Source organism: Nicotiana sylvestris, chromosome 7 (assembly GCF_000393655.2).
Source record: "Nicotiana sylvestris chromosome 7, ASM39365v2, whole genome shotgun sequence".
NCBI classification, from domain to species: Eukaryota; Viridiplantae; Streptophyta; class Magnoliopsida; order Solanales; family Solanaceae; genus Nicotiana; species Nicotiana sylvestris.
The window spans coordinates 24,352,143-24,375,641 of record NC_091063.1 but is presented as its reverse complement, the minus strand read 5'-3'; the positions used below and the strand labels follow the sequence as shown (position 1 = coordinate 24,375,641).

Here is a 23,499-nt window from a genome sequence, read left to right as displayed (position 1 = left end):
ACCTAGCTGCTGTCAGATATTGGGAAAATAATTCCCGCATCTAACCACTTTATCAATTCTTTCTTCACCATTTCCTTCATGTTGGGGTTCAGCCTTCTTTGGTGTTCCCTGGAAGGTTTGTGGCCCTCTTCCAGCAGAATTTTATGCATACAGTAGGTGGGGTTGATCCCCTTTATGTCTGTCATGGTCCACTCAATGGCAGTCTTACACTCCTTGAGTTTGCAAGAGTTATTGTGCCTGCACATCTAACAAACTAGATGAGATAATAACAGGTAATGTGGAGTCAGGTCCAAGGAACTCATACCTGAGATGGTCGGGCAGTGGCTTCAACTCCAGCTTTGGGGGTTCTTCGATGGATGGCTTGGCTGGAGGAGTTTCTCTAATTTCTAAGTGCAAGGGCTCAAATTCAAGAGTTCTGTCCCAAAACCCTTTGCCCTCTAGTGCCAACACGCATTCTGTCAGTTCTTCTCCATTCACCTCATCTAAATTCATCATGCATGCAGCAAGGGTCCTCAATAGTCAGCATCTCATCATCAGTTTCGACAATTACATCCACAGCATCAATAAGAGAGCAATTGGCGAATTCACTTGGTCACCTCATACATTTCTGCACATTGAATGTTATCTCTTCGTCGTTCAATCTCATCTTGAGCTCCCTAGTCTCACAATCAATGAGAGCTCTCCCAGTGGCCAAGAACGGCCTTCCCAAAATTATGGGAATTTCTTCATCCACCTTGTAGCCCAAGATCACAAAATCTGCAGAGAACACAAATTTCCCCACCTGAATCAACACATCATCCAGGATACCAGAGGGTCTTTTTACAGTCCTGTCAGCCAGCTGCAACAACATAGAGGTGGGTCTAGCTCTTCCAATCCCCAGCCTCTTATAAATCGCCAGGGGCTTAAGATTAATGCTAGCCCCTAGATCACAAAGTGCCTTAGCAAAAGCAAAATTACCAATAGTGCAGGGAATTGTAAAGCTCCCTGGGTCAGATAGCTTCTCCGCAATTGGTCTAGTCACCACTGCACTGCAGGTCTGAGTAAGAGTCACCGTGGCCAGGTCTTGGAAATCGAATTTTCTCGACATTAAGTCCTTCATCATTTTTGCATACCCAGGCATCTCTTTCAAAGCATAAATCAATGGAATTTACCTGGATTTGTTTCAGCATCTCCAAGAATTTCTTGTACTGCTCCTCTTTCTGGTGCTTAGCCAGCCTCTGAGGGAACGGTGCAGGAGGTCTCTTCTTCCTAATGATTTGGGACTGCTCTTTATCAGCTGTCACCTCAACTACTTGTTCCTGGGTTGTCTCAGCTTCTTTCTCAGTCTCAATCTGAATGTTGTGTTCTTCCTGAGCAGGCTGGACTGTCACCTCTGTTAGTTTCGTTGACTCATCTAGCTCAATGGGCACTGGTATGAGAGTCTCAGTCTGTCTGCTCTCTCTGAGCCCTTTCTTGCTCTACGTCTAAATCTCTGTCATTCCGTAGACTCACTGCCATCAGCTGCTTCGGGCCTTGATCTTTGGGGTTTATTTAAGTGTCTGCAGGTAATGTCCCATGAGGACGATTGTTTAGAGACATTGAAATTTGGCCCATCTGCACTTCAATATTCTTGATAGCTGAATCGTGTGCATCTACTCTCTCACTAATTTTTGTATTAGACCCAATAACTTGCTGCATCATTGCCTCAAGTCTAGCAAACCCATCTTCTTGCCGTCCACCATGCTGCTGCTGAGGAGGGTGATACCCCTGCTGTTGATTCTGATTGTTATATCCCTGTGGCCTTGGATAAGGTGCCATATTGTTAGGAGGTCTCATACCTCCCATGTTCCCATTGTTGAACTGTGGTTGGACTGGCCTGTACGACTGATTTTGCTGGCCCCAATTCTGACTACCCTGTCTCTGGCCTCCATAATTAGACACATAGTTTATGTCTTCAGGGTAGTGATGATCATGTTCTGCATTCCATTGGTTACCAATTGGCTGACTAATGCAAGATGTGCACAAGCCCCCATTGGTAGTATCTACGATGTGTACCTGCTGCTTCTGCCTTGACTCTTCCACCTTTTTAGTGAGTATACTCATCTGTGTCAATAAGGTGGTCATGTTTTCAGCCATAGAGTTGGATGGATCTAAGGGCACTGAGTGAACCACTGGAGTGATAGGTGCATTCCTGGTTGTCCATCCCGAATTCTGCGCCATCTTATCAAGCAGACTCTGGCCTTCTCTCCATGTTTTGCTCAAAAATGCTCCACGAGCTGAAGCATCAACAATGTTCTTCATGCTATCTGACAATCCCATGTAAAACCGCTGCCCCAACATCAAATCTGGAATACCATGGTGCGGACATATAACCAGCATCCCTTTGAAACGTTCCCATGTTTAATGCAGTGTCTCTATTGGTCTCTGTTTAAAACTCAAAATTTCATCAATTTGTTGAGCAGTCTTGTTGGGTGGGTGGAACTTGTTATGGAATTGCTTGACTAACTTCTCCCAAGTTGTTATGGAATTTATGGGGAGTGAGTTTAGCCAGGTCTGGGCAGCTCCTGTCACTGAGAATGGAAACAATAACAACTTGATTGCTTCCGGAGTTACGTTGGGCTGCCTTTGGGTTTTGCAGATTGACCGGAAATTCTTCAAGTGTTGTTGAGGATCTTCGACTTGTGACCCCGAAAATAGTCCCTTGTTTTGCAACAAGTGCATCATGTTATTCGTGATTTGGAATAATTCAGCCTGTATCTGCGGGACTACAATCGCAGTAGCCAGATTTTCAGCTGTGGGCCGTGCCCAGTCATAGAGAGCAGCCTCTGGCACAAGAGGTGCCACAGGTGCTATTGGCGTTGCTGGGTCTACCACGTTGTCCCCCATGTCTGGTTCGATTTGTATAGTTGCTTGTTGTTGTTTGCTTTCCGGTTGGCCCGATTCAAGGCCTTGAAAACTTTCTCGGGATCTGATAATGCTTCAAATACTTCACCAGTTCTCGATGAGTTTCTAGGCATGCACCTGTACAACCAAGTCAACAAATGTTAAAATTTCAATGTAAAGATTGGGTATAGAGAAAACTGACTACACTAAGAATTTTTGTACTTCTTTCAATTGTAATTGATAACACCGTTAATTCCCCGGCAACGATGCCAAAATTTGATCACGCCCAACTATGCCTTATAAAAAGGACACGCGGACGTTGCAAATATAGTCTGAGTATTTAGCCCAGAGTCAAACCCATAAGGAATTAACCTATCAATTACTTTCGTTAGACTTACTAAATTTTCCGGAATCAACTTCCCAAATGTTGTCAATAACAATTGGTGGTATTTCTACTAACTACGAATGAAAGTAAATCAGCAACTGAAAACTAACTATGATTAAGTTGTAAACAATTAAGAAAAGGTTTTAAGGTTATGATTTCCCCTATTGATGGAATCCCTTCCGGTTATGTTTCATATAGATTCACCAAATCATCTCTATCAATCATGAGCACTCCTACTACCGTAAATCTCTCCCGAGTAATCACGATAATTTACTAGACGCACTCTCCCGAGATACGCTAGCTGGCTTTGTTTATTACAGCTCACTTTTGATTGCACCCAAGACTTCGTTATCCTTAATCCCGCCTTTAAACCCGCAGTTATTGATCCCTCATATACTTTGGGAGTGGTGTTGTTCAACAATTACCTAAATATGCATTCTCTCCCGAGTTATGCACACTAAATAAGCACAACTAATTGAGGATCCTGACAATTAACTATAACAAATACGTAGTTGAACAAATAGAGATTAAACTGGCAAACTATATTAACATCACAAGAAGTTCATCCTTTAATAGGTTCCATCAAAACCTTAGACTAAGGAATTAGCTACTCATGACAAAACAAGATGAAACTACTAAATTATTCATAATGTGTAATTGCAAGAAAATAAAAGAGATAGAAAACTCTAATGTTTGGTTGTTTTCACACACTTGTTCTTGCCTCCAAAGTAGCCTAAAAACAAGCTTAAAAAATTCTTGGGCGAGTTTCTAAAGCTTATAAGGGTTTGGAACAAGTTTTCCCGAATTTACACTTTGGTCCCCAAATTTGCTGACGAGTGAACAGTGCACCACGGTCGCGGCAGGACCGCGGTGAATGCTGAGTATTCTGCCTCGCCTCTTGATCTGCCGCGGTTACACCGCGGTCGCGGTGGAATTTTGCTCAATACATCTTTTTGCTTCTTTTTGCTCGGTACTTCTTGAGTGGGCGGTTTCTTCACATTATTGCCTCCAAAATACTCCGTGGTGCTTCCTCACTTAGAATATTTCCTGCGAAACAAAAAAACACCATTTAGAGCATTTTGTTGGCAATTTGCCGATAAAACAACAATAAAGTATGGTAATATTAAGGTGTAAATATCATCTATATAGCCTAATATCATTGCCTGAAGAAGGAAGAACGGAACACAAATTGTGTTTAGAATAGCAAATTCCATTTAATGAGAGGCTTTTGAACCAGATATATTAGTTGATTGCTAAATATGTGGTTTTGACTTGTCTCACTTTTCCGCTTTTAAGTTGATCAATCTCTTTTAGGTTTGAATCTTCTGAATACCTTGAATCCTACTTCTTTTTCCTCTTGCTTGTCTTCTATAATTTTTCTAATTGCTTCATCAATTTCTAAGTTTGTTCATAGTGAGTTCCTTTCGCGAATACCACAGCTTCATCTTGTGAATGCTTGCAAAAGGTATCTGAAGAATACAACTGTTGGCAAATATTAAGGTCTTCACTCTGATTGGTTCATTCGTAGTGGGAAAAAAACTGTCTGTCTATCAATTTATTCTGTTAATCCTTCCAAAAGGAAACCCTCTTGAGTGGTTTGCTAATCTTCTAATTTTGGGGCTTTCAATGTTAGCAGCCATGTACATAGTATGATAGTTCATGAATCCTGAAGATAACTAGGAATCATTAATCTCTTGGAAGCCACTCTCATGCCATTCCACATAGTCATTGGTAGATCTTGAACTGCTTCGATGTTGCTCTTCGAGTGAGTTGTATCTTGGTACTCATAGCCTGAGGGGATCATAGGACTCGTGGTGACGAAAGTTTGTCAAGAGATTTGATATCTAATTTAAAATCTATCAGTTTTTTCCCCTCAAAAACAATGATTATGTGTTATGAAACTTCTAGACAAGGTTAGACTTGAGAAGATGGATAAATAATTGAGACTGATTCTGTTAAGGGGCTGTGATTACTGTCTGAACAGCTTGAAAAGAGTGAAACGTGGAGTAGTCTAGAACTCCAAACTATAACTTTTCAAACTCCTAGTGCAGCATCAAGTTGGGGCTTTATCAGTGCTGTAATTGTCTTACCTCCAAATTTGGCCAACTCCTCAATCTAGAACTATAATGATATATGATATCTCTTTGTTGTATCTTGACGGCCAACTCTCCCATACTAAGCTCTGACAATTCCTGAAGTATTTTCTTTTATTTTTGTGCTTCTTTCAACTGCCTCAACAAGGAATTCGTGAACATACATCAGTTTCTTATGTTGCCAATATAAATCTAAATCCTTGAGCTTGAGGATTTTCTGTCCAACTTGTGACAGGACTTCTGATATTCCCTCAGGGAAGGACATAGTCCTGAATTTTTGCAAGTATTTAGGTTTATCTACACAAGCACATGAACATACCTATCTTATTTATATATTAGTGCTTTAAGTGACATTCATATTTTGTTTTATCAAAGCTTATAAACATTTGTTTTCTTTTCTTTTTTATGACATCCAATTTTGTCCCGCCTTTCTTCCAAACTATTTTTTAAGCTTCTAATATTACTAATAATTTAAGAATAATTATTTTACAGTTATTATTCCAAAATAGACCTAATTAGTATCATTATTAGTATTATTGTTATTGTTATTATCTCTATTATTATTATTATTATTGTTGTTGTTGTTGTTATTATTATTATTATTATTATTATTATTATTGTTATTGTTATTATCTTCATCATCATCGTAAGATGTTACTATTATTATTGTTATTAATTTTAATTTAATATCATTCTTATTGCCTCTTGCAAAAAGTGTATCACTTTCCTTCATTTAATCAAACAATAGTATTTATTTTAATTACTCTTTATTTCACAATTAATGTAATAGTTATTTTATAAAATCAAATACTAGCAAATCTTATGTTTTGATATGAAACATCAAGTAACTAAATTAATTAAGAGATTTAGTAAGAATTAGAAGCTCAAAGAAAGGCTTGAAGAAGGAAGTGGGTTGTACAATATCTAGTCACCTAAAACCCAATGCAATCCCCAACCCCAAATTCCCTGAAGCCCTCAGTTTCAGACCCACAAGAACAGGCCCAATTCGGCCAATTGATCAATCAGCCCAACTAGATTATTATTTTTAAGTGTCAAAAGCCCAATTCCAAAGATCACCTAGGGTCCCTTATTCTCTCTCAGAAACAGACGCCTCCCCTTTCCCACTCTCCATTGTCCCTTTCATTCTCTGCTATGACAGAGCTCTCTTGGCATTTTCCTCCATTTTTAGCCAAGCTTTGACCTTCAAATCCCTACTTGACAGAGCATATCTCACCATTTCGAGTGTAACCTGAAGCATATCCCTGAAGAATCACGTGAAGATCCAATCCATCCAAAAGGCTTCAACGTTAAAATTCAAACGGATCCATTTGACTTCTTTCGAAATCCGAATTTTAAATTCCCGCTCAAAGGAAGCAAGAACCCTAATTTTACACCTATAAATACCAGATTTTGTGACTATTTTCAGCACCTGGGGCATCCGCCGCTTTAGACCCTGTGCCGTTACTCCTCTCTCATTTTTTACTCCTTTAAACCACTTTTTAAAAGCTTGCTTCTCTCTTAGTTCTGTAAAAAATATAATAGAGGCATTACCGTCTTTGTTTTCGGAGTTTGACTGTCGTTCCAGTTAGCAGATCTTTGTCACGATTCGGATTTCACACCCTCGAGAGTCGTGATGGCGCCTACTGGTGAAAGCTAGACAAGCCAAATTATCCTAATTACTTAACCTTTTTTCAGTTTTAAACCATTATCAGTGATGAGTAGATATCATGCAAATAGCGAAAATAATTAAGCGGAAGACAAAATCTGACAATTTATCTTAATACAAAACTGCGGAAGTCTAAATACAACTCTACCCAGAATTTGGTGTCACAACTTCACAGACGGTCTAAGAATACTACATACAATGTTTGAAAGATAAAATATACATTGTTTCTGAAATGAGTAAAGGAAACAGGATAAAGGAAAAGATAGGAGGTGACGCCAAGGCCCGTGGACGTCTGCAGGACTACCTCGTGTTGCCTGTGTGGGTTGAAGACAACACCCTCACTGCGGTCCAAGCACTCCGGTATCAGTATCTGCACACAGTGCATGGTGTAGTATCAGCACAACCGATCTCATGTGCTGGTAAGTGCCTAGCCTAACCTCGGCGAAGTAGTGACGAGGCTAGGACCAGACTACCAAATAAACCTGTGCAATATAGCGTACAAAAATAATAGGAAGTAGATAACAATGATGACAACAATGATCAACCAGTGATATAAATAGCAGGCAACAAGAACACCATAAATGTTTCTCAACAAATAATAGATACAAGTGCAATCAATTTATCAAGTCCTTCAAATATAAATCTTTCGCCTATAAATCCTTCAAGTAATAATCTCTAATATAATATGCTTTTCAATGAATACATTTCGAATATATTTCCTTTAAATAAATATCTTTCAAATAAGCATCTTTCGAATATAATTCTTTCGAGTAAAGGTCACCTTGTGACGCCTCATTCACTTAACATAAAATAGAGTACAGTTTCCAACCCAATCAGGAAATCAACAAGAAAAGATGGAGTTATTTTTTAGAAATCATTTGATAAAGAAGATACCTTTTTCAATTAAAGTACAATATCGAATGAATCATTACCTTTAATACGAGAAATCAATAAATCAAACATAGTAGAAATTCCTTTTTAAGTAAAGTACAACTTCAAACAATTATTGAAATTTGGAGTATTGAACATATAAAAAAGAAGAAGGTAAAAACAGAATATCAAGAGAATTATAAAAGAATCAAAATCCAACCACTAACAAGAATAAGGAAAACAAAGGCAGATTTCACTTTTTTTTCACATCTTGTTGCAGGCGTGCAACCCGATCTCATTTCCTGTATCTCGTGGTAGGCGTGTCACCCGCTCCCATTTCATGTATCTCGTGGTAGGCGTACTACCCGCTCCCATTTCATTATATCTTGTGGTAGGCGTACCACCCGTTCCCATTTACAAGCCAACAATAATCACAAGAAATCCCGGCAAGGGAACAAGAGCAATATAACAACTTCCCGGCAAGGGAACAATACTATCAAAACAAACATCCCGGCAATGGAGCAATAATATCAAACAAACATCCCGGCAAGGGAACACTGGTGATAATAACATATGAAGCGCAATAAACCACAACGTAGTCATAATAGTTATAATACAAGACTCACGGGCATGCTTGACACCAATGTATAAGCATGTCAGATTTTTTCTTCCGCTTAATTATTTTCGCTATTTGCATGATATCTACTCATCACTGATAATGGTTTAAACTGGAAAAGGTTAAGTAATTAGGATAATTTGGCTTGCCTAGCTTTCACCAGTAGGCGCCATCACGGCTCTCGAGGGCGTGAAATCCGAGTCGTGACAAGTTGGTATCAGAACTCTAAGTTACATAGATCTCACAGTTCATAGACAAGCTTAGTAGAGTCTGAGGGATTGGTACGGAGACGTCTGTATTTATCCCCCAGAGGCTATAGAGTTAGGAAAAGTTTCACTTTCATTCTTCTCTATCGTGCGATTTTGTTCTCTCATTGCTAAATTGAAACCTCTACTCTTGTCCTTTCACGAATGGCGAAGTCACGTACCGCTTCTTCAACCAAATAACAGCACAGATCGGTGATAGATCAACTACGTCTTTGGAGGCTTTGCGGAGGTTGGATAGGTTTCACCAAGCTCTTCGCTACCACTTTCAGCGATGCATCTTTTGAGGACCCACAGGATTATCTTGACTGCTGCTATAAAGTATTGCAGAACGTGAGAATAGTCAAAAGCGATGGGGTTGATTTTGCTGTGTTTCGGATGACAAGTAAAGGTAGTGGAAAGATAATGTATTTACTAGACTAGTTGTGGTTCCGACGGAAGATGCAGACGTATCAAGAGATCACCTAATGAATCATGCAGGGGTTCAACAGACTTTGACGTCTGGCTGATTTATTTGAGTTGTAAAGGTCAAATATTGTGGATTATCAGATGTTGTGACCTATGACTTAGCGCCAAATGGGGAATTCCACTATCAGTGAATGGATCGTATGGTCATGTGTTATGTTAGTTTTGGCTTGAAATGTATATACATGCTACTGAAAGGTTCCCCAATAATTTACACATATTTAAAGGCCTGGGACTTTGTAGGGGGTAAGGTTGGAACTTGTGGTATATCTGCCTCCTTAATAATCCAACACTTCAGTATCAAGGGAGTTAGGGAAAGAACTTTAAATTTTCAAAAGGTCTACTTAGTGTGGAAGTCACGGTTGCGGATTTTGGGGTGCTTCGGAGGAAATACAGTGGTTGACGACCTTCTCGACTATGTGGTTTGTGCCAGATTTATCTGTATGGAGTTTTACCTTTGTGATCGTTGTGCATAAATAGGGGTAAGAGTTACCCCAGAGAATAATGAAGAGTATATGAATAAATGGGTAGCTCAGCAGTGTTAAGCCAGCATAGTAAAAGAGGAAATTGGTCGCCGGTGTTTGTGGCAAGCCTATGAAGAGGGCAGACTAGCCAATGTAACACCACCTACTCAGCTCTGTTCTAAGAAATGTTTTTGAAGGAGTTTACCTCCCGGATTCTCTGCAATATGTGGTATATGTGATCTTAACGGTTGTGTCAGGTCACCATGACAGTGTCCGAATATGTCATCAGGTTCAATAAGTTAGCCGAACCCTCAAAGGGATTGTTATGAATGTGGTAGTACTAGGCACATCATGGAAAAATTATCCTAGACTTGGGAGAAACATAATTTATAAAAGCACTCAGGCTACGTGCCTCATTGCAATCAATGCTTAGCTTACATGACCAGCCAGAGGTAGGGGTCAGGATGTTAGAGGTGGAGGTGGAGACCCAACTGTTGATATATTTTCTATGGTATGGCTGAGGTCGCAACACTAGATGGTGTCATTACAAGTACGGTTTCGAATAATTATAAAGTAATAATTTTCTTAATTTGATTCGGTTCTGAGTATCGAGGCAACTCCTCCTATTGTGCTCCACTTATGAGCGAGCTTCGTAATTCTGAGATCTGCTTATGTGAATGCTCCTGTTGGGAGATTCGACGGAGATGGCTAAGTCTATCATTATATGTTGTGATTTTGTTACACAGAAAATATTTGAAAGAAGAAAATGAAATATTTCGATTGGCACGCTGTGCATAATACTTGTGATTCAGAACTGAGGACGAGATCCTCGCATTTTAATATAATGAGAAATATTTAAACCGAGCTACAAGCTGCGGTAGATGTTATATAAGGACGAGGTCCTTGCGGTGAAAAAAAATTAAAACTATGTGTTTAAATGCTCCCTTTGTGAAATTAAAATTTGTACTATAGTACTTATAGAGAGTCATGCCTATTAGACTTATCTGGAAAAAAAAATTCTTGTATGAATATCTTTGTGCATGATTTGCCAAATTTATATTGTAATTATTGAGTTTTAGACTGCGAGATGTGGTTATGGTCATACATATGATGCGTTTTATGTCAAGATATCATTGTGATAATGTCGTGCTTGTAATGCGGAGGTTAGTGTTATTGATATATACTTTGTGGTGCTTTGTCGGGTTGTGGAAATGTTGTTAGGAGTTGTTTTGGTGTCACTCTGACAGGTGGATAGGCCCAATTACAAGGGAGACTGCCGAAATTTCTGAAAAATTTGGCAGTTAGAAAAATTTGGGATATTGAGATGTGCAAAGAAAGAGATAAATTACATTATGAGTTTGAGGACGGACTCTACTTCTCATTTGAGGATGAATGACCCTAAGTGGGGGAGAATATAATACCCCATATTTGATGGGTGCGTAAGCACGAGTTGCTATGGCCAGTCGAGACTAATATCGTGTGTTGACGTGAAAAGCTCTCGAAAATCGCCTCTCCCCGAACTCCAATTTGGTAAAAATGAAAAATGGGACAAAGTCCCATTTTCAGAAGTTACATTCTGTCCAGAAATTTTTCGGGTTTACTGTTCACAGATACTGTTCACAGATATTGTACACTGATATTGTATACGGATATTGTTCATGCATGTGCGGTCACTGTTCACACGTGCGAAAAATGCAGAAGCTGCCCAGAAAATTTCAGCAGCTAAATTCAAGTCCGAATTGATTCGTTAACCTTCTGAAATCCACCCGAGGCCCTCGGGACCTCAACAAAATATACCAACAAGTCCTAAAACATCATACGAACTTAGTCGAAATCTCAAATCACATCAAATAATGCTAAAATCGCAAATCATACCCCAATTCAAGCCTAATGAAACTAAGACTGTCTGACTTCTATATTCGATGCAAAAACCTATCAAATCAAGTCCGATTGACTTCAAATTTTGCACACAAGTCATAAATGACATAATGAAGTTATGAAAATTTTCGGAACTGGATTCCGACCCGATATCAAAAAGTCAACCCTCGGTCAAACTTTCCAAAAGTCTTCTAGTTTCAACTTTCGCCAAAATGCGCTGAATTGTCCTACGGACTTCCAAAGCCAAATCCGAACATGCTCCTAAGTCCAAAATCACCATACGAAACTGTTGGAATCATCAAAATTCCATTTCGGGGTCTTTTTCTCAAAAGTCAAATCTCCGGTCAAACTTAAGAAATCTTTAGCCTTAGATTTCTTGATTCCGTTAAATGGCGATAATTTGATCTAGGGACCTCCAAATTCAATTTAGGGCATATGATCAAGTCCCAAATCATGATAAGGATCTACCGGAATGGTCAAAACTTTTATCCGGGTTCGCTTGCTCAAAATATTGACTGAAGTCAACTCAGTTGAGTTTTTAAAGCTCCAGTTCACAATTTAATTCATTTTTTTTACATAAGAACCTTCCGGAAAATTATACGGACTGCGCACACAAGTTGAGGAATTATTGATAGCGTTTTTCAAGGTCTTAAAATACCGAGATAATTATTTAAATTAAAGATGACATTTTGGGTCATCACAATCTTAGGCCGAAAATAGTAGACCTATTTGCACGCCCCAAGTTCACTGCCCGCAAAAAGGTCAGTAACTTCGAAATCTTTCTTCTCGCTTTTTCCTATATTTGAAGTTCTGAAATGTTTGTTTGTTTGTTTTAAATATCTTATCTCCAGTTTACTTTCCATGTAAAAGGCGTGATTCAATATTTGTTCATGGATGAAATCATGAAAGTTTATGTGTTTAAACTATCTCTTAATTAATTAAAATAAAACGTCAATGGACGTATGAATATATTTGCACGTTAGTTGCTCTCTTTGTTGTTGTCTTTTTAATAGTGATATGTGCTGGAAACTACCTTGAATCTGAATGTATAAACACATGATTTGGGTTTCTGTTTAAGTATATATCTTTTAGTTGTCGGTTTTGTCGAAAAGTCAGTGAACTGAATAAGTTTTATATTGCTGTTTTTGTCGAAATCGTGATTTAGAGCTATACTTGTGTGTAGAAATCATGAAGTCACAGTTATTCTATTTGGAATATAAAAAAAATAAAAAGAAAAAAGAGTTCGACTAAGTATGTATAGATTCTGGAAACTAGCACCTTAGTTGTTAATGTTATGGCTTTTGCTCTAAGTATTACAATCTGCTCGTTTCTTTGGTCGAAGTTCTAATGTTACCTCTTCGTCCCAAATGTGCAAACTTTTGCTCTTCACGCCATGAATTTGGATTGTGTCTTAAAATACTACTTAAACTTTACTGGTTTCTTTAGTTTAAATGACGTAGAAAACATGTTGTTAGGATCTTAGGGATCAACTAGCTATATGCTTAGTTCAAGTATTTTTCTGTGTTTAAAGGGATAGTTTGCTTCACAGAATTATGTCTAAAAGCCAATACTTAGGATCTCTTCATATAGATACTACATGTATAGAAGTCAGCTTGTTCTTAGCATTTGGGTTCGAGATCATGTTTCTAAGATTTTTCTCATATTTCTAAAGAAGCAAAAATTGTAGTTATTTAAGGTGAAATGTCCTTTCGAGTTCTAAAACACTCCCTTGAGATGTATGAAATTCTAGTATGCGTCTCATACTTTGTTCTAGTGATCCTAATGCTGGGTAAAAGTGTTTTACTTTTATTAATTTTGATATAACAAGTTGAAAGCATCCTGATTTCCTTTGGTTTTATTTTCTCTTTAACAAAGAGGAAACATTATAAATATTACTAAAATATTACTTCACTGGAGGAATCATTTGTATGTAGTATATTTTTTAGCTTCGGGATCGTTACAAAACTAAAGAAGCAATGATATGTTTATCTTGTGTCTTCTATTTTTGTATATTACATAGAACTAAATCTTCCTCTCTAGTTCTGTTTCTTTATTTTATTTGCATATACACTTGGAGCAAAAATCTGAGTCTCACCCGAGACTCAGCACTACCGAGCATGGAGTCGTCATATCTCATATTCCTATAGATGCACCGGATAGCAAGAAAACAAGCGAAATGCTTCTGGACACCTATGGCGTCTTTCATTTTTCTTTTCCCTTATCATTTGTTTAATTTCTTTATGATTGTCGATTTATTTGGGGTTTGTCTTATATTAGATTTGGTAGCTAAATCTTATTTTGTTTAGTGGCAGTTACTCTAGTTAATAATAAATCGCTGATTTTATTTACATGAGTCTTAAGGGCTTTTAAAATAAACAATTTGAGATAATGGCTTTATTTATTTATTTCTAAAATATTTGCCCAAATCAATTTTGGAAATACTTAGCATTCTTTGTCAGCATTTGTCCATAAAAGCTTGTTTCTTTCTTACAATGTTCAAGTCTAATTAAGGTTTTCGGAAAAATGGCTTTTGTAGTGTTTTTTTTGCATATCAGACTCAAGTTTAGTATATAAAAAATAGTCACATGTTATTTTCCAACTATGTATAAAAATATTAAATTTTCTACTTATAATGAATTAACCTAAGTTTGATTGGTTAACCGTGATTAACGGATCATGTAGGGTGCTTTAATAACCTTCCCTATAGGATTAATTAGAACCCTTACCCATACTCTTAAGGCTAAGTAGACCATAAACAGAGTTAACTTTAAGCACCACTTAGCTAAAATTGGTGTCCTAATTCACCGTTAAAATAATTAGGTGGCGACTCTCTTAATTAATTAAACTTCAGATTTACCAATATGTTATACTCTAATTTGACCCGTGTTAAAATGGAGTATAACACTTCTTTCTTGAATAGGTGGGCGATTGTATATCTTGGACAGCTGAAACCACTCATTGTACCAGTTTTGAGCGAAGGGGAGTAAATACAACAGCGCGCATGGAATTTTGGAGGGTGTTGATAGTTACTTGAGATTGCTGCACCCCTAAGTATTCTTCTCTCAGGCTCTCTGTAAACTTTTCATTTGGTGCAAACAACTTATAAGATTTATTTGTATATTGTTCCCCTCTTGTAAAATGGTTCTTTAAGAACCACCATTATATCCTCAGCCAATTATGGTCTGAGGTTGAGGAATATGTATTTTTGGATTGGACCGAGTGTTGGATCGAGGGTGCTAAATAAACAAACGGTTGTATGCTTCTGTATTACTTTTTATTATGAGGTCTGGATTTGTTGACATAATGCAACTCATGGAAATTAGAAGTTTTATTTTTGTGCCTCATTTATTTGCTGATGATTTGGTATAATGATTTTCAGATATGTAAATAAAAACATTTAGTAGCAAGTAGCAAATGGAACATTCTGTGTAGAAAACAAATGGAATTAGCCACTGATACTTTTAGGGGAGGCTACCTACGCTAAATCCTATTGGGGTGTGGCCCTTCTTCGAACCCTGCATGAACGCAGAATACTTCATGCACTGGATTACCCTTTCATTACCGGTTTATTTGAACAAAAGATGAAAAGCTCCAGGTGCTTGATTTGCACCTTTTATCAACAATGTGGCAATCTCAGATGTTTTCAACTTCTATTAATTCTGAATTGCTTTTCTTCCTATCATTTTTCTCTTCTTCTTTTGGTTTTGTTCTGTTACAGCAACAGAGTTGTAATTAACAAACTTACATAATGAGCAAGAACTTTTCTCTTAGGACTACTCTCCATATTGCATGTTTAATTCTTTTCATTTTAGAATTTTCCGAAGTTAACCAACCTGGCTGTGGGTGGACTAATCTGTTGAGCTAATTGGGAAAAAAAATACTGATTTTAATTGCCAAAAATTAGAAAGAAAAATAGTCATTGGAAGTAAATGCATGCCTCCATCAGTATCAATGTACTTCTCCAATTATTAATCCCACTTATAATTGAGTTAAAATAGTACGGGCTAGCCAGTTTTCGGACAGGTCATTCAAAAATAGCCAGCGTTTGCAAAGTCATTGAAAAATAGCCACTATTTTGCTACAACAGGGACCGGTCCAGCATAATATACTGGAGATCGGTGCACATGTGTATGAACTTCCAGCATATTATGCTGGAACTCCAACACGCGGAAAGTTCAAGCATAATATACTGGAGATTGGAGCACCTATGTATGAACTTCCACAATATTATACTGGAACTCCAGTATATTATGCTGGAGTTCCAGTATACTTATGCTGGAACTCCAGTATACTATGCTGGAGTATTTTCCGGATTTTGAACAGTGTTTTCGTTCATATTTATCTTTACATAAAAAATGGATAAATTTCGATTACTTTTAAAACTGCGGTTATTTTTGAATGACCACTTGTAAATCTGGCTATTTTTGAATTTCTCCCTATAATTGAAGATTACAAAAGTTCTCTTTTGAGCGACTTTGCCATGCATAGAGTTTTTTAAACTGCAACTCCTTAAAGAGTCTATTTTTCTTCCCTTTTTCGAAATCAGTGTTTAGCCATGAAATTTTTTATTTTCGCTTGAAATTGAATTTCGAAATTTTTGAAAAATTTTAAAAACTCCAAAAAACTCTTTTTAAAAAATTTCACTTCAGATCACTATCAAAAATTGAAAAACAACTCAAAATTATATTCATGACCAAACACAACTCAAATACCATTTTTATTTTTAAAAAAATATTATTTTTTCGAAATTTTACCATTCTTATGTCCAAACGGCCACTAAATGTGTAGAACTCATATAAAGTTAAGGCAATAGTCAAAACAAAAAATAAGCACACTCCTTGAAATTTCATTCTTGAATTCATAGTACATACACAAGGAGTATCACATTTGGGGGGGGGGGGGGCGTAGGAGAGGAGGGGAAGAGACATTATTCTGACATGTCTAGCAAAGCTTAATTAGCTGCCACAACTCAAAACTCAACTGGCTTTTTTCACAGATGTGAGTGAACCAGAGGAGAAACTCACTGAATCATACCTTTGAAAAACATAAGCCACAATCAAAGAAGCAGTAAGAGTAACAACATCCTTAGCAGCACATTGTTTGTTTGATTCAGTTGGTCTCCCAGTCTGTGGTCCATTTGACCAAAACAAATAATTCAGCAATTCTTTCCCTTTTTCCTTTGTAAACCTTTCCAACACAAACTTTTCAGGATCATCAAACACCTTTGGATCTCTCATTACCAATGGCTGATATCCACAAAGAAGTTCACCTTTCTTTATCTCATAAACTGAATCATGTGAACTTAGCTTAAAATCTTTTCTTGCTCTTGCATATTGACTTGGCACAGGTGGACTAAGTCTAAGTGTTTCATATACAAAAGACTGAACAAGTTCCATTTCTTTAACACTCTCAAAACTCAAATTTTCTGGCTTTAATCCAACTTTCTCTCTCACTTCATTTTTTAACTTCTCTTGTAATTCTGCATTTTTTTCATCTCCAAGATTTCCCAAAAGGGTAGGCAAGAAAATAGTGAAACCACCAAAAGCATTGAACCCAAGAATGAACAAAAGGTTATGTATAGCTTCTTGTTCAGTAAGTCCAAACTCTGATTTTCCTCTGTTTAAAACTTCCTTAGCTTCATTTTTGACAAATTGTATGAGTTTTTCATAACTACCTTTGACAAGGAAATAAGGGTAACTAAAAGAGTGGACAAATATTTCTTCAAGGGGTTGAAGTACACCAATACTAACAGTAGGTGCAAGTTGAATAGCTAGCCACGTGTCAAGCATGACGTAGCCAGAATTGGCTATTTCTGGTGAGGCTGATGGATTGGCTCCTAAGAGAGTGAGGGAGAAAAAGTTGAAGAGGAATTTTTGCATAGTAGGGAGGAGAGAAGCTGAGTTTGATTTTGAGATATCTGATTCAAAAGTTTCAAACATGGAGTTGAGCTCATTGACAAGTGTAGGCACCCATGTTTTTGAGCTTCTTTTTAGAATGTCCAATGAAAAGTTCTTTATCTGCAATTCAACAGTATCAAAAAAAATTGTTTAACTACCAATGCATAATGATAAATGTATCCTATAATTTTTATTTTAAATCACCAAAATATTTTGTTATAGAAAATATACTCTTATAAGGGTCGGGGTAAGAGCTGCCCCTAAGGGTGTGATGTAGACAACCTATCCAGGATCCAGGGAAGGGTTTCCCCCTAAGGGTGTGATGTAGACAACCTATCTTAATGCAAGCATTAGTCGCTACTTCTACAACGCGAACCCGTGACCTATAGATCATACGGAAACAACTTTATCATTACTCTATATATGTAAGAAATTGTTAAATGATTAAATTAATCAAAATATTCTTAAACACATTAGGCAAACAATTCAAAGGGTAGTGCACAAGGATGGAAAATTTTGAGACATTTGTAGTGGATGTTCAATATATAAGGAACAAATGCCCTTCTACCGAGGCATTAGCCACATGAGACTTTAGTTATCCTTATCATGTGATTGTTAGGGGTGTTAATGGATATTTAAATTCGATTAAATCAATCATAAAACATAAATTTTATATAAATCTATAACCGTACGGATAATTAAGGTAGGTTTTTTATTTTATGAAAATAAACTGTAAAAATATCGAACCGTACCGAATAAATTTACATGTGAAAAATATATTTGTATATTAAATTTAAAAATAATAAATTATTAAATTTTTTCTTAGAATTATGAAAACAGTTACAAGCTAACAAGTAATTAAACTCAAAATCCTAATTCCCAAACTTATTATGCTACTCCTGTTAAAACTAAATTATTTTCAGCATATTCACTAGCAAGACACAAGGTATTGTAGCAGTTATGAGTAGCAAATCCAATATATTGAATATGTTTTCTTTCATATAATTTAGATTTATCTTTTTTGAATTTTTAATCTTCTATAGACTTTATTCTGAGTCTTAGCTTGGTTAATATCTTTTTACCTGTATGATTTGTATTTTCTTTCTATTTGCTTACTGTAAAATAATTGATGGATCTATACTCTGGCCATCTTTCATATTTTCTCAATTTGTCACCCTTTAAACTTTAAAAATGTCTAGAGAGTTTTGATAAGTCCTATAAAAGTATATATGTTATTGCATTCTACTTCTACTAGTGACTTTTATATGACATTCTAAAAAATATCAAAAATCACTCAAACTATACCTATACCGAAGAGAAACCAACATAATTGAAACGGAATCGAAAATTTTAATTTTGGTTATACATAATAGTATAATCGAAAAATTGATATAATATAAATTTTATAAAATAACTGATCGAACCGAACCAATTGCTATGACTATTTAGAAGTTAAACCACTGAAGACGAATCATGAATAAGTAGTAATTTTGTCTTTTTAAAACATTAGTCATAATTCTAGAAAAACATGGAAAAAAGATCTACTAGAGATTTAAGGAGATATTTTGAAACTAATATCTGTCATGTGTAAAATGTGGACGCCTAGACTTGTTGTTTCACTGAAATGCCAACTCTATTGTCATCTATTCCCATTTATGACTGGACTTCCTTAACATATATAGATATAATAGTACACAAGACAAATTAGTGTCAAAATTTCAAGTTGTGCAGCACATGCTCCTGTGGTCCTTGATATATAATTTCTCATCAGACTATCAGAGGTCATACTAATCAATTATCAACGAAAGTTATTACTACTAAAAGTTAACAGCTTGTTTGGATGGTTGTTACGCATCGTTTCATAATATATCGTATTATACTGTATTGTATTGTACTGTATCGTTTGATAAATACAATGTTTGGATAGATTGTGTTGTTTGTCATCGTTTCATAATATCACGCACCAGCAATATGAAGAATAAACTTGCAATATTATAAAGAAAAATTATGATATAAGGTAAAATTACTATATATAAAAGTAGGGTAAATGATAAAATAATTTAATAATAATAAAGGGTGAGATTGAGAGAAAAAGACAAGGTAACGACGCGACAAATATACATTGTTTTGGTTACTATTATTTAAAAGGGGTATACAGTATCATTTTCCCTTTTATCTTATTTATCTACACATTTGACAAATATCAAAAGTGTTTATAAACTAAAAATTGGACAAAGCCATAAGGTATTAATTTAACAATTTTTATTTTATTTTATTCCTAACATTTTTGTGATTCCCGAAATACCCTTGTCCATCTGTAACATCTCTCTCCTATTGTTAGGAGTGTACAAACCGAACCGGAAAAAATCGCACCAAACCGAAAAGTCAAACTAAATCGATAAAAAAATCTGATTAGGTTTGGTGTTGAGTAAAAAAATCCGAACCAAACCGCATATAAATATATAATTTTATATGTACTATTAAGATCTTATATAGAATTTTCTTTAAAAATATCTAGAAATATTTAGGATTCTCTTGCGGGATATAATATTTAATAGTATATGAAATGCTACATATTTATTAACCTTAAATAATATGTTAGTATAATCACTTTTTCATATAAGTGTTACTGACAAAGGTTATAACAATCTTTTGCGAACATTTCTTAGTCCCAAGACTCTCAACCACCAAAAAGAAAGCAACCTTTTGGCTTTTCAAACATGACAAAGGTTATGTGTTAAAAGTGTGCTATCATCTTACTTTTATTTATTTAGTTATGCATTCAATACGAGCTTGCTTGATTAGTTTTCTCTGAATCAAGCATGTGATTTTTTTTTTAAATAATAGGCGGCGATAGACTCGAACACGGGACTTGTGCCTGCTCTACTATCATATTAGAGTGTGTGATCATCTCATCTAAAAACGTACCTACTATCTCCTACCAATATAAGTACCTTACAATCAGTGGCGAAGGCAGAATTACAGTCAAGGGGGTTCAAAAAAAGAAAAATGGGAATAGAACCAATGACCTCACAAAGATTTTGAACCCCGTTGATCACTAAGATATGCTATATATAGGTAAAAAAATAGATTTTGCCTTTACTTTTGACAAAGGCCCCTAAATTCGCCCTGCTAACTCTATCTTTGACCAATGAGAAAAACTGACATTTTTGCTTCTTGGTGAGATTTAAACCTGAACAATCGGAATTCTCAACACACTTTTTTGATCAATAGGTTAATGACGTTGGGTGCCGGCGAGGCGACCTTAATGTTATATTGCAAAAGTTCAGCAACGAACATCCTCTTTCATATCTCAGTTTCCAAAGAGATACTCCCTCTATTCCATGAATATTTCATGTGAATGGATTCAGAGTACGAGGTCAAAACACATACGAACACAAATTCTTTACGTAATATATTTAAAAGCTATGGGAAAAAGGTACGTACCTGAGTATGTTTAGGTTCAGAAGTATCAAGATAAGCACAAACACGCATATCTCCAGTATACTTAACACTAGGCATGAAATCCCCAACAAGAACATTAGCTTTCTCTACAATCTCCATATCAAACAGATGTGAAAACGACTTGACGTCTAGAACCGCCACCACATTCGGATTAACACCAAGAAAAAACGGAAAACATGGAGGCACATTGGTTCTAAAAACAGTGCTCTTGTGCTTTTCAATTCTCTTGGTAAAAAAAGTGTTAGGTCCCTGAAACCAGTTATAGTCCAATCTATCAGATATTGGTCCTAACAACGGCCAACCGTAGCCGCCGGGAATTGTACGGACAGGAAGAGAAGCCGGCGGCGGAGTTAACGGCGGTGAGGATGTACCAGTGTAGCTATCAGGATTAATAGGAGTAGATCCGCTCATCATTTTCGCCATGAGTGTGGAGGTTCCTTTTTGTTTAATGTGCAGAAAATCAACGCAGAATGCTGGGTTTTTAACTCTTGTATTAATTATTTATGAGTGTGATTGAGAAATGGAAAATGAAACAAGTGAATACGATGGGATAGATAAGGATCAAAAATTGTGAAGCTCCGTTGTTTAAAATGTGGAAAGATTGGTGGAAGAAGTACAACTATATACTAATTAGTTTTTGCGTTAGCTAGTTAACGTCAACTTAGAAATATCATGCCACTTGTTTTAATGTATCCTTATTACTACTTCCTCATTCGATTTTATGTGCCAAAGGTTGAGAGTATACAAAGGTTAGAGTACTTAGTTTTCGGCATAAATTTAGATATTGATTTTAAAATTTTTAGAAAATAAATTTGTATATTCTATAATTATATAAAAAATACTAGTATAAGTCATGATAGTTAATGATAACAAAAGCGGAAGCAAAGTAACAAGAACAAAAATAATAGGATAGAAAGATAGAGATTTAGCATAGAACCAACTAAGGAAATTGAAAGAACATTTGAAATAAATAAATACCCACTCAATGTAAAATTTAATTGACCCAAAACTAATAGGAACAATCCTTTGAGGAAGTAATCCTCTTACAAGTTCACATTAACAAGGAATCAACTAGCATAAGAATTCATCATAAACACTGTCAATGAGTTTTCATAAGAATACCAAAATAAGCTAAGTCTAAAATGAGAGTCTAAAGGGCTATTTATACTAGGGAGCTAAGTATTACAACTATAGCCACCAAATGTAATGTAGTCTTTAATGGTTTGTTAAATTGCATGTATAGCCGCCCCGTTTTGAAAGTAGCCTCCACTTAAAACCCAAAGTGCTCAATGCTATCTAGATTGTATCAGTTAATAATTCAAAAAGAAGAATTTTAATAGTTCAATCGGTTAGCTACCTAAATTTTTACATTATTGGTGATGATTTAATTCTCCACCTTGTAACGCCCTCTCTCTCATTTCCCCCAAACAACTCCCATTTCCAAAAAAAAAAACTTTAGTAATTCAAAATATTAAAAAATATTTAAGAAGAGCATGATAAAATAAAATCTAGTTGGCTTTTCAAATAGCAATTTTATTACATAAATTTGGTACAAAGGGAGTACTACTTTCTAACCCTACTTGTTGCGGAAGTCAAATGTATATAGTGTGAATGAGTCACAACTACTATACCAAAAATTATGACAGCCACCAAATAATAAATAAGACAATAAAGCAACAATAAAAGGAACACCAGAATTTACGAGGTTCAGCCAATTTTGCCTACTTCCTCGGACACAACCAATATTTTATTCCACTCCAAAAATACAAGTGAAATAATACTAAAGAGAGAAGATACAAATGCTTTAAGAAGATAAGAAGACAAATAAGAGGTGTGTTTAAATCCTAAACATTAGGCCTTCTTTTATAGGTAGAAATTCTTCCCAAATTAAGCCTCCCACCGATGTGGGAGTTTGTCATTTTCAACAAATCTCCACCTTGGCAAAATTTCACATCTTCAAGTTTCTCTCGGTAACAAATTTTGGTTGTGTCTTCATCTTCAATCTTCAGTGTTCAACAATGTTGATCAAATCCAAACAATGTTGAAACTTGACCGCAGTCACACAAGTAGGATTCTCTGTAGTATGAATTTAGTAATTCTTGACCGTAGAGAAGAAGGTAGGATTCTCTGTAGTATGATTTTTTTTCACTATGACTCTACCTTCTTCTATGATTTCTCGTACGAAATGATACCGAACATCAATGTGCTTCGTCCTTGCATGATAAACTTGGTTCTTCGCTAATTGAATAGCACTTTGACTATCACAAAAAATTATGATACTTTTTTGTTCAACACCAAGCTCTTTTAGCAACCCCTGAAGCCAAATTGCTTCTTTCACAGCCTCTGTAATAGCCATGTACTCCGCCTTTGTTGTAGACAAAGCAACTGTTGACTGCAAAGTAGACTTCCAACTAACTGGTGCCTTTGCAAAAGTAAACACATAACCAGTAGTTGATTTTCGTTTGTCTAGATCACCCGCAAAATCTGAGTCACAATATCCAACTACAGACTGATTGCCTTCCTGCTCAAAAACTAACCCAACATCTACAGTATTGTGAATATACCGTAGAATCCA

General features: G+C 36.1%; 2 protein-coding genes, 1 long non-coding RNA gene and 1 other non-coding gene across 5 annotated transcripts; 1 reads left to right on the top strand and 3 right to left on the bottom strand.

Moving 5' to 3' along the window:
* Positions 1-2: 2 nt before the first annotated feature.
* On the bottom strand, positions 3-2,358 carry LOC138872857 (uncharacterized). Its single transcript, XM_070151278.1, has 6 exons — positions 2,035-2,358; positions 1,600-1,899; positions 1,152-1,457; positions 808-1,093; positions 305-482; positions 3-237 (listed from the first exon to the last, which is right to left on the bottom strand). Exons 1-6 carry the CDS (start codon positions 2,356-2,358, stop codon positions 3-5), a joined length of 1,629 nt encoding a protein of 542 aa, XP_070007379.1.
* LOC138874237 (small nucleolar RNA R71) lies at positions 2,330-2,436 on the top strand. The gene has a single exon (XR_011401281.1). It is a non-coding gene; the product is annotated as a small nucleolar RNA R71 (small nucleolar RNA).
* Positions 2,437-3,768: 1,332 nt separating this feature from the next.
* Positions 3,769-5,709, bottom strand: LOC138872514 (uncharacterized). Of its 2 annotated transcripts, none has more exons than XR_011400893.1 (2): positions 4,529-5,709; positions 3,769-4,294 (listed from the first exon to the last, which is right to left on the bottom strand). It is a non-coding gene; the product is annotated as an uncharacterized lncRNA (long non-coding RNA). The 2 variants fall into 2 exon arrangements; XR_011400892.1 differs by having other exon boundaries at positions 4,581-5,709.
* A 10,675-nt stretch (positions 5,710-16,384) lies between these two features.
* On the bottom strand, positions 16,385-21,518 carry LOC104240393 (fatty acid hydroperoxide lyase, chloroplastic). The gene is made up of 2 exons (XM_009795233.2): positions 20,907-21,518; positions 16,385-17,579 (listed from the first exon to the last, which is right to left on the bottom strand). Exons 1-2 carry the CDS (start codon positions 21,345-21,347, stop codon positions 16,539-16,541), a joined length of 1,482 nt encoding a protein of 493 aa, XP_009793535.1. The 5' UTR covers positions 21,348-21,518; the 3' UTR covers positions 16,385-16,538.
* Between the last annotated feature and the right edge of the window lie 1,981 nt (positions 21,519-23,499).